The sequence below is a fragment of the Egretta garzetta genome, unplaced genomic scaffold (genome assembly GCF_000687185.1).
Source record: "Egretta garzetta isolate BGI_Z169 unplaced genomic scaffold, ASM68718v1 scaffold440, whole genome shotgun sequence".
Classification (NCBI taxonomy): domain Eukaryota; kingdom Metazoa; phylum Chordata; class Aves; order Pelecaniformes; family Ardeidae; genus Egretta; species Egretta garzetta.
Genome location: NW_009258293.1, coordinates 627,215 through 638,932, shown reverse-complemented (window position 1 = coordinate 638,932; position 11,718 = coordinate 627,215). Strand labels below are relative to the sequence as shown.

The 11,718-nt window shown below is 44.4% G+C and overlaps 1 protein-coding gene across 1 annotated transcript in view; it reads right to left on the bottom strand.

The window, feature by feature from the left end:
• The window catches only part of PIGU (phosphatidylinositol glycan anchor biosynthesis class U), a 17,641-nt gene extending 7,339 nt beyond the window's left edge, over positions 1–10,302 (bottom strand). The window contains exons 1-7 of the mRNA XM_035893337.1: positions 10,201–10,302; positions 8,844–8,903; positions 7,827–7,889; positions 6,133–6,242; positions 4,329–4,429; positions 2,478–2,575; positions 130–284 (exon numbers count right to left, since the gene is read on the bottom strand). Coding sequence (XP_035749230.1) covers positions 130–284; positions 2,478–2,575; positions 4,329–4,429; positions 6,133–6,242; positions 7,827–7,889; positions 8,844–8,903; positions 10,201–10,302 — 689 coding nt within the window. The remainder of the gene's footprint in view (positions 1–129; positions 285–2,477; positions 2,576–4,328; positions 4,430–6,132; positions 6,243–7,826; positions 7,890–8,843; positions 8,904–10,200) is intronic.
• Positions 10,303–11,718: the final 1,416 nt, after the last annotated feature.

Below are 11,718 nucleotides of genomic sequence, written 5' to 3'. Positions count from 1 at the left end.
GGATTGCCAGTAAAATCACAGATCACACGCTCCTTTGGGACAGGGAGTGGGGCACCTCTGTGTGATGCACAAGAAACAACACGGGGTGGCGGGGCTAGACAGAAGACCAGTAAGGATCCTTATACTTACATAAACCCGTAAACAGATGGGATAAAATCCCAGGAGTTGAGGAGGAAGAAGGAGAGGCAGATGATCACCACCAGGCTGCACAGGTACAGGGCTGCATACTGCATGGTGTAGAGCCAAAAGCTTTTACTTTTCAGTTTTACTGGTATGAACTGACGCTGAAAATGAAATACAAGCAGGCAGATACCTCTCATCAGGTCAAAAGCCACAAGAAAGCCCGAGTGTTCAATACATCATTCTAAATTGGTGAAGGAAAGCATCAAACATGGGCACTATGGCACTGGAAAGAGCAGCTCTCAAGCACAATTTGCTTGATGTTCTTCACTCCGTCCAATTAAGTGATACACATGGCCTGGATTTCCAGAACCGCGCTTGAAAATACAGTGGCTAAGCTGGTCATTTCTGCTTGCAGCGAGTCAAGTCTCGTGCACACAGTGTAAGATTTACATGTGCCTCCGCACAGCTACACTTGGATCTCAGATATCTACAATACTGTACTGCTGCCTGCCTTCTACTGATGAACCTGCATCAACTGGGTGACCGAGAGCCCTGCTCCACGACCCACCGCCCTGTGATGCCAGGTCTCCACCACCGGGACTGGCACTCTTGCTCAGGGAAAGGGGATATCCAGCGGGTTCCTAAGCACAAAGGAGCCCCTTGAAAAGGTTGCCTCCTCAGACAAAGAGAACTGCTGCAGTCCTGCCATTGCCACATGTCCTGACAGGTCCACCATAAGCCCTTGTCACGTAACATGACATATGGGTATCCCACTCCAAGAGGTCCCCTGTCTGCATTTGTAAAGAGAAATATACAGGCAGGGGCAACGCCTTTGGGAACCGCTCAGAGTTCTGCAGCTCCAGGTCAGAGCTGTAGCTTTTCCATCTGGTACTAGGGTTTACACTGGCAGAAGGTGTACAGAGAGCCAGCTCTAACTGATGTGGGCTCTGTGTAAAGCACGCGCCCTTTTCTCACTTACAGGGTGTTTAATGCCACTTGTTGGAACAATGTAAGCAAGTTTACTGAGGGTTTTTGGCAGGACAGGTTGGAAAGTGCTGGAAGAAAAGCTATTTAATTCTGTACAAAGCATGCAGGAAAGTTCAGTTACAAATCTGGATGAAAAACACACTAGCATGATCCCCTTTACAAGCTGCAAATTAGGCATTCACATATCAAAGCACTCGTTGCTTGTGAACACAATGCTTGTACTTTACTGCCACTTTACTTTGATTAAAGTTAAAAGAGAACAAATGAGACCAAAATATAAAATACATAAAGTAAATGCTCCTAAAAATTATCAAACTGAAAAAGCAACACTGACTCTGCAGAAGTTCTTGTCTTGCAAAGAGTAATAATAATAAAATTTCTGAAAAAAAGACATTCTTGTCAGATAGTCAGAGAAAGAAAAGGGACTAGAATGGACTTTCCCTTCTCTTTCGAAGCTCAGATTTGAGAATAGGCTGTAATGAACCTGTAGTTAAAATTAACTATAAAAATCGTGAGGGAGACAAACAGAAGCAACCAAGAAAGAGTGGCAAAACACTCAACAGCAGGACTTTCAGAATGGCAAAAATAATAAAAATGATTACCGAGTGACCTGTGAACTGGGACAACAGTCCTCTGCTAGTGGCCACAGCCTCACTGTGCTCTCATATCAGAGTTAAGACTAGCAGGTGATGAATTTTCATCAGGTGCATTATAATTTGGACTCTCAGTTAAGTTTTTGTTTACAGCATCAGCACAAGAGCCAAGAGAGACCAGCGGGATGCACGGAGGCAAAGGGTGGATGAATCCGCTCACTAGCAAAGAGCTGCCTCAGCTTTAAACCCCACCCCTGGCTTCAGATGTGTGGCCAGGATCCTACTGGGCTAGTTTTGCCAGGAGCAGTGTCTGTCTGCTGAGGCACTCTGTACCCATGAATGACCAAAGTCAGCCCTGCCGGAATTCAGGGGTCCTGTTAATAGGGAAGGAGAAAGGACCTGGACAACCAGCCACTTTCACAAGCACGTGCCTTTTGCCATTAAACTCTGAATCAGCATTTCCAAGTTTGAGTGGTTCAAACGTACAGCTCCTCACTCCTCCTCTCCAGGTCTAAAATCCTCATTGCTATTCACACGACACAAAGAACAGCACTTATTTCGGGCAAGCTGAACACCGTCCAGTTCTGTAGATAACCTTCTGCTCCTTTCTCTCTGTGCACAGGCATCCCCACTGAAGCTCCAAACTTGCCGTGGCTTGAGAAGAGTCACTTTTTCTGAAAGTCAGGACTTGCCTGCCTCCCCTCTCAACAGCTAAGGACTGTCCCTGCACAGCTACAAGATAACAACAGGTACCAACAGTTAGAAATTGTCTACCTGTAGAAGGTAAAGGAGTGCTGGAGCAAACAGCGTGAGAGGGTAGAGCGACTGGTATGTTGCTAAGGCCAGGAACACAGCACTGAGGAAGGCACTACCTGCAAAGGAAAAAAAAAATAAATGTTTATTTGCAAGGAAGATTTAGTGTAAACAGCCTTATAGACAGGAGGCCCAAATGGGAAGAAACGCATAACCCTCTGCAAGGGCTTTACAAAGATCTGAACACCACTTAAAGGCATTTTCAGCAGATTGTGTCTGGAGAGTGCCCTTTTCTTAACTACATTTTGAACAGAGAATGACCCATACCAAGGTGATTCTCCCACGAGAAAAAAACGCTGACTGGTTTATATCTCCTATCATTCACACACAGAAATTCAGTCTATATATAGGCCATGCTGCCTGCTGTTTATGCATGGGAATGCTTTCACTGAAGTCACATCTGCATGGAACAGCTGTCACACTCATCCTGGGCATGCTGGATAACCCCCCCACCAGAACGTGTTGGGGCCCTCAGCCAAGCGCTGTGAAAGTGAGCAAGCCAGAGTCTGCAGCAGAAGCAATGAAGTGGTGTTACCCCCATGTTAGATACCAAAACTGAGGCATAGAATGGATTAGCACAGCCTTTCCAAGTGGTCTTACAAATAAATGCCTTTATTGAGGAAGCTTTATTTGAGGTGTCTCAAGTTGAGCTAAGTGCTGAGTGCTCACATTGCCCAACTACGAACACCAGAAATCAAGTCCAAAAAGTCCCAGGTTAAACAATGAAAATACCAGCACCCAGTGCAGTAGCCTGGTTATAGCTTTCAGCCTCATGTCACTTCATGGAAGCCATCTGTAAAAATACAGCTTAGACAGCAAGAATCCTGAATTGGTGCACTGGACTAATCATCATCCTACAGACATCCAGCACTTGGTAAGCTTCTCGCTGCTTCCACCTCTTGAAAGAGAAAACACTGGGTTACCTGGTCATGAGCCTTCTCCCCTCTTCAGCTACACTCTCCTGGACAGAAACCTCCCTACCCTTCTGCACAGATCTAAGGAACTTTTAAATCAAACTCCCTCCTGCCTCAATTAGTCAGTACACGGAGTAAAACTTTCTTTCAGAAACACTACTAAAACCAACCTACATCAGCTTTCTTCACAATGTCTGGGTCTGGGCAGTGCTGGAGACAAGACCACCTTTCCTCTGATCCAGCATAAAACCCCTGAACCTTACGTGACCTATCACACATGCTAAAAGGCTTTAGCATGAGAAGCAGGAACCTGGCATTGTGCACAAAATGAATGAAACAGCTACTCGGTCACAGTCTTTTCAGCTGTGCCGGCACAGGTCTTTGGGTGCTGTTTCTGCCTCCCCAAAGCTCAGTTAGCTCATTTCACACTGAGGTTACAACTGTGAGTGAAAGCCAAATAATAGCTGCAGGCAACTGCTTGCTTTTGAATAAAGGTTCAAAGATACACTTTGAAAATGAATGGCATACAGCAGTTGAAGTGCATATTCATGTACCAAAGAGAGAGCAGCAAAACATTATGTCCTCCCACACACAGGCACGCATTTCTTCATAAACAGAAAACTGTTGTTCAAAGTCATCCTGGAGAAGGAGTCCATTTTTAGAGATGAAACACCTAGGTACGCTGAGATGAAAGCAAGCTCTGACCTGACTACAAAGCCTCTTGATCTCTTGTGACTTCAGGCAGAACTCTGACCTTGCGCCAGCCCCCGTTTCTGATGTGTTTCACCGAGACCTTTGTAGCAATCATATCTGTAAAGTTCCACCTTGATTTAATTTCTGCTAATTTCCTAGTCTTTACAGAAAGACATAACAAACCAGTTTTTCTTCATCACGTTACCTTTTATTGTAGCTAAAATGAAGAACGCAGTGACAGTATTGTTGATGGCACAGGTGGACTTTGCCACACAAGACATCACAGTGTAGGGGTTTAACAGATAGCTGAAAAAGAGCAAAGCTCGAGTTACACTCACGCCATTCAACAGAGATACCATCTAATTAAGTTAAAGAGACATTCAAAGGGAAAAACAGATGCAGTTTGCCATTTCTTTTTCTTTATTTACATTTGATCCTCTCATCATCAGATTAATTCAGCTGACGAGGTTCTTTAGTCTGGAGCAAAAAACCAGACCCTTGGATTGTAGCCTTGGACACAGTGGCCACAGGAGCACATTGGAGAAAAGGAGATGGCTGGGACAAGGTCTAAAATGCAAGTTCTAGCCTCGAAAATGACTACCAAAAGTGTTCCTTGCTTTGCAGAAACTTTGTGCATTTATTCAGTCAGGCCTAGGAATATTGGGTCCAAGGTAAACTCCTTCTGCTACTCACATCTACTGACTCTGAGAAAGTAACAAAACCAAGGAGAAAGCAAGATGGATACAAATCCTGGAACATTAGCAGAGTTTCCCCCCTGATCCAACTGCACCTGCACACTCCTGCTATGGCAGAGCAATCATTTATGTTCATCATGACATGATCTGAGAGCAAAACCTGCCAGCTATGGAAATCTAGAATATTTTAACTGGAATTATGGAAAGACAGCAAACTTGGAACATCTTTACCTTCCAGAACGCAGCCACACTTTACTTAGGAAAGATGCTAGCTCCTTTTGGAAATGAGACTTACAACAACCGCAAAGGGACAGAAAAGCATTTGGAAGGATTACCAATACAATAAGCAAGATAAGGTATCGATCGGCCTTGCTAGTAACTAAACCCATCATCAGAGTGGGCAGGGCTGATGACTTCCTAATTATCGCTTTACATAAACGCTTTTCCCACTTCTCCGAGTCCCAGTCTGGCTTTTCTCTGTGTTTCCAGAGAGACAGCCTACGGCAGGATAGGCACAACTTAATGCCAGTTTGCTGTGGTAATGTGCAACAGCGTTAAATACAAAACAGTCTGCAATTTACAGACTCCACCTTCCTCGCCCTGGGGAATTTACCATTTTAGAAAATTCATCTGAAAATAAGAAAAAATAACAACTCATCTAATGGAAAATTCTCTCTGACACGGAATAATTCAGGTAATAGTTTATTCACTTCAGAACCCAAATAAAAAATAATTCTTTGACATTAAGTAGCTTGCCTGTATATTATTTATTTTAGCTGAGGCCTTCTGAAATTAAAAAAATGTTCAGTATAGAGAGGAACACCATGACGTTGTTGAGATGACAACCTGAAAATATCTTTGAATTATTATGAGCAATTCTGGGATACCCAAGTCGTGCTATTCAGCAAACATTTTGTTTGACTGCTCGAAAATTCTCCTAACTTTTCTGAAAAGACACCTGAGACACTGAGGAGGCATAAAATCAGTTCTGATGACATTAGCAGACAGGCAAAACAAATTGGAATGTGGTCTGTGCATCCTGGCTACCAAATGAATGACCTTATACTGTTGAGCCTGTCTTAGGGGGTCTGAGCGAATGTACTTGTTGGCAACAAACATCTGGAAAAGCATCTGCTTTTCACTTTCAAACCGAGTACTCAGAGCTGGAGGGATTTTTACGTGTAACAGGGAATTCAAAATTTTGGGGGAAGGAGAGGGGAGAGAATCTTCAACAAATGTTGAAGCCCTAAATCAGACAAATAAAACTCCAAAGGAGCTGAGGAACCAAAGCAGCCTACAAGAAGCAATACTTACAATAGTGCTACCTTGAGGGGGATGTAGTGCATCTCCATGGGCGTCCGGATAAGTTCAGCCACATCTGGCGCGTATTTATCCAGTTCTATTAGGAGCTTTTGCTTTTTGAACTGAACAAGGGAGAATGACCAAAGACTGTCAGATAAGGAAAGTCATTATTTGAGCAAAGTCATTATTTCTTACTACTCAGGATTTCCATTACTGGGGAACAGTAGATATGAGCCCCAGGCATGAGCCAAAACTCACATTATGCAGGTGTTGTACAAACAGAACAAAAGTCCCCTCTCTTTTCCCAAATACTTAACGACTGGAGTGGAAGTCACAAGAAAGCTGATGATCCCTACTTAAGGGAACTTCCTTAATTACCTGTGTCTAACTCTTGACACAGCTGACAGTGAATTCAGCGCTAGAGTTTAATACCTTCAACCTTCCTAGAGCTCGCCAATGAAAAGTTGACTTTACGAATTCACTGCTCAGCACACGAGCCACTAAAAAACCAAGTCACAGAAGTTATGTGCTCTTTCTTACTTTGAAGATGGACAACTCTATGCCATATCTCCCTTAGGGACCCAAGATCTCTCTCTTTGATCTCTCTTGTTCTATGATGCTCTCTATGGAGACAAAAGAGAAATCTGAATTATGAACCTACTGCACTATGTCACGGTGAGCCAGAAGGAGGGAGATGCTGGCAATAAATTCTCAACGAGCAAAGTAACTCACACACAGGGTTTTTATACGTCTGCAGTTCTATCACAAGTTATTTCTCCAGCCTCAAAGTCAGAGGACAAGGAGCAAGTATGTAGCTGGGTGGGAGACCACACAGATGCTGTAGAAAATGCAGCCTCTCTGTCCATGTTGGCACTGAATCACTGCCCCACTGGGATGGCAGAGAGCTCAGCATCACTTAGGCAAAGTGTTCTTTGAGCTACTTGTGAGAGAGAGCTGGGAGGAATCACTCACCTCGGAATACATGTACTCATAATTTGAAGGGAACAAGTAATATTTGGTGTCAGACTTTCACCTTGCTCAGTAGAATGATTTATGTCACCTCAGCATCCTTGGAAGGTTTATTCCTTCCGTTACACGTTTCCAGCCTGTGTATTAACTCACGCTGTGTGCAAACACAAACCGTGGTCAGGGTGAACGTTCCAGGCTCCAGCTACAAAACGCACAGGAGATTGTGGCAGCAGCAGAGGTGAGAAAAGGGAGCACTCAAGTCTTGCCAAAAGTCTTGCCAAATCCATGGTCCAGTAATTAAATTCTGCATACTGCAAACTGCCACAACAACTGAAGGTGGGCTTTCAGTACACATTTCAAAATCTCACATCCCATCTTGTGTACCATGACCCTGGACTTGTCTGCATTTCATTAGCTATCGTATTCTCACAAATCCCTCACATTCTTTACACTCTGTTTGGATTAAGGAATCTACACTGCTGTGATCATCATTCAAGTGCAGTGCAGTAGCTACGGATGTTAATCCGTTTCATACCATAATACTGTCACAAGAAAACTTAAAATACCTCCACTGTTCCCCACATTCAGACCCCGTGTTTACTGGTCACCCAGACATGATCAGATTCACTGCAATGAGGGCTGGGTGGTACTGCATCCTCTGGTGTGTGTTTTCTTTGGTACAAGTTATTTATACTTGCTGGGAGAAGAGGACCAGCAACACTGGCAAGTCCGCTTACCACAACTTTGTTGAAGTCGTGAATGGCCAAGTAGAGGGCGACAGCAGTCAGCACATCAGTTATCTAAAAAAGCAAGGCACAGATAGACTGACTGTAAGCAAAATAAACAAAAGTAGAAGATATTGGACAGTACTGCAATGCTGAATAAGGGCTCTGATCTGACTCAGCTCAAGAGAGTAGACAACAAGCTTTAAGGACACTAGATTGCTGATCTGTTTGTACATTGTGCTCGCACACCACCGCTTAAGCTTGAAGCAGTGAGCCATATCAAAGATACTAATATTTACAAAACGAAAGAATGGGGAATTATGGGGAAGGAAGTAGGTAAGGTCAATAAAATGACTGCTCTAATCAGAGCACAGGCAACACTGGGGCAGTGTCCAGCTGGCTAAACCCACTTGTCCATTAATCCAGCATGACAGTGCCTTGAGCTGTCCCCAGCTTCCCAGGCAGCAGTACCGTCACCTGAACAGTCAGCCCGAGCAAGCAGGTGGCTGTTGGCTCTGCATGAGACCTGCCCAGTGGGGATCTGGGGAGAGAGGCTCCACCAGGAGGCACGTGCAGCCAGCTGTATCATTTCTCTCCTGAATCATGCGGAACTCAGAGAACAGTTTGCAAGAGGCATTTGGAGGGCTAACCCGTCGGTGGGCTCTTTGAGGCCTGGGACTTGGCAGCAGGTTTTAGTGAGAAACACTGCAGTGGAGGGATTAGGCTGGAGGGACAAAATATTCTGATGTTTAAGAGGTAACCTGTGAGATCTGAAACCAAATGCCAACTTCTGTCCCTCTGCAGGGATACTTATCCCATCAAGAACTTGCAAAAAAGGAGCATGTACAACAAAGCCCGAACGAGGGTTTGTACAGGCAAAGCTGCCTTCCTAACTAAACTGTGAGCTCAGTGGGAATCTGAACTACAGGGAGGCTGAAGGCTCCCGATTCTGGCAGGAATAAAAGCAAAGTCATACTCAGCATTTCACAGAACAGGACCTTTCAAGAGGAGCTTTCCAGGAGCGCTTACCATAAACACCAGTTCAGCATATTCGATCAGGAAGTGGAAGAGATAGATTATCAGCGGGGTCTAAAAGAGAGCAGAAGGGAAACCCATGTCAAACACTGCCAGATGAAACAACTGGCGATTTGGTGAGAAAAGCAGAGCAGCACCATGAAAGACAGCAGAAGGCGATTTTCCTCACCCTCTTCTATCAGGCTGTCATGTCAGAGTGGAGTGATTAAACGAAGCACACTCATGGGCCTTTTTCCTCACAAAGCTCTCACTATGCTTTATAAAAGACACCATCGACTTTGAAAATTATATTCTGTTCCAACTCTTCAATTCTACTTGTGCAGCAGTAGAGTTACAACAGAAAGCACATAAAGAACAGCTTTAGAAAATAATTTTTTTTCTAGAGAATCAATTTTTTCAGGTTGTTTGCAGGTACTTTTGAAAGTATTTCCTACATCTATATTTCCTACCTAGCTGGTTTCATCATTTAGCCTATTGCTTTATAAAAGACTCATCTAAACAACAAGAAGAAAGCGTGTTAAAAACATAAGGCAGCAGGACAGCAGCCTTATCAACCTCTTACTCCCACAGCTTTTCCCTTCTGAGGTAGGAGGAAGAGCATGTTTCTGAATTATTCCTTGGACAGAAAAGCTTCATCTGGAAGTACTGTATATTTTACGGTGTAAATTCAGTCTTCACTGTGAGAAAACATATTTCTTTTGAAATACTTTACAAGTAATGCGATGGTATAAATAAGCACGTGAAAATATTTCACAGTCTGGGAGAAAACTGCGTTTGAAGGAGAATTTATTGAAGTGAAACAAGTTTTCAGAGGTACACAGAGTACCTGCCTCAACCCTAGGTGACACTGTGTACGAGTGTCCTTCACAGCAGCAAGACCACTCAAAGGCACAGAAACTCTGCAGGTGCTTCAGCATTCAGAGGAATGAGGTGTTTTCAAGATGAGCAATAAAAGCACTGCATTCTTGTGCTAATGTTACTATTTCTGCAAATGCAGAAACTCAAGGTGCAGACTCCAGTACAGACTCACGACGACACTGCCTCTCCCTGCTCAGGCCTCTGCTGACAGAAACATCTGGATGCAAACAGAGTATTTTACTTATTACAGACTTCCCCTATTTCAGACTCTCCTTGTGCAGTAATAAACATAACGAGCTATTCCATAACAAACTGCACATCCTCATTGCGCTAGTCACTGCGCATACACCTGCTGCACAGACACCTCCATGGCTCCAAGTTCCCTGAAGTCTCTGGGAAAAGACAGGTCCCCAGCCTTTGCCAGTCCGTCAGCAGTAAGGCTAAGGAACAAGCCACTTGTGTATTGCATTTGAAACAAAGCGTGCATACTGACCTCATGAAAAACAGCTCCAGAATACGGTGAGACCCCTAAATCCAGCAGGGCTAATCCTTCGACCACTGAAACACACAAAACGCCCCCGTTAGAACCCTGCATTGTGGGAAGAGAAAAATCTCACGGTGGTAGAACTACAGTTTTTAAAACACCCATGCTCATAAGAATCTCGCGCTGAATCGCCCTCTGAATGGGTGACACAAAATCTCACAGATCCAACAACCAGCTGGAATTGACTGTTTTCTTACTTCTGCCACATCAGTTTCTTCAGTACCTGAAAGGTCAGCTGCAATCTATTGATTTGTTTCAGCTAAAAATGTTCTAGCTGACATGTTCTGCACTTAACTACGCTTAAATCGCATGTATGACACTTAGTGATTTTCAGTCACCTTTGATGCGATACATGGTATCAACACTGAAGAAGGCCTTAATTCTAAGAGGACAAATCATGACATAATATATACTTTGAACTGCTTTGCTTAATGAGATGTAGAGAGATCTGAAATGCCCAAAACCACAGTAAAGGAGCAGGAATTAATACATATTACCAGACAAGCTAAAAGCTTTACCTGTTATTGAAACTCACTGACATTTTGCAGCCTTAACTCAGATCCTTTGCAATCACATCATCGCAGCTTGCACTGCAATGCACACACGCCTTTTTCCATAGGATCGCCACCTTACTGAGCACCAGGGGTCCCTGGGGTTTGAGCAGCGTATGCCCTGAAAGCAGCTATGGGAAACGGGCCCATTTGTTCCAGGGGAAATGAGGCAGGAGACCACAGAGAGCAACAAGAGGTTCTCAGCTCAGCGATATGCTGGGTGAAGCAGATTCTGTCTCTGCCACCAAGTTCCCATACGATGACAGGCCAGGCCGGACCTCTCAAGGTGATCCTAACTGTGCTTCTTGCTCTCTAGATGCTTACCTTGACACTCCAAGGTAAGATTTAAAAAGCACCCATTACTGCAAGGGAATTTTTGGGAGCTCTACTTTGACACTGTGAAGCGTGAAGTGCAACATGCTGTGGAGCAGAGGCCTTAGGTCATCAAATGCATTCATGCTTTTGACCTTTATTTCACTGTGCCACCATTTCCCACCCCAAAACTGCAAATCATTTTACCTGCATAATAACTGGATATTATTTTCCCAAAGGCCTGTCTTTAAAATAAATTAAGGCTCCTGATGGGCTCAGATGCCATAGAGGCAAATGCCACCGAAAAGCCTCGACTAAGCTGTATCTCAGTCTTCAGAGGAGAATTTGAATTGCGTTGGTACAAACATGCGGGGCCACAAACCAAGCAAGGGAAACGGCGCACGGGTCTGCATGAACCTGAGTACCATGCAGCAAGGCAGCGCTTGTGCACTTTAAAGCGTCCCGAAAGCGGCTCAGGGCTGCCGAAACCACGCATTCGGGCCCAGATTTTGTCACTCTTCCATCTTCCACTCATCTGTGGCACAATCGGTTTGCACCAGTGCGACCGACCCAGCTGCACGCAACCCCCGCCCGCCGCCCCTCG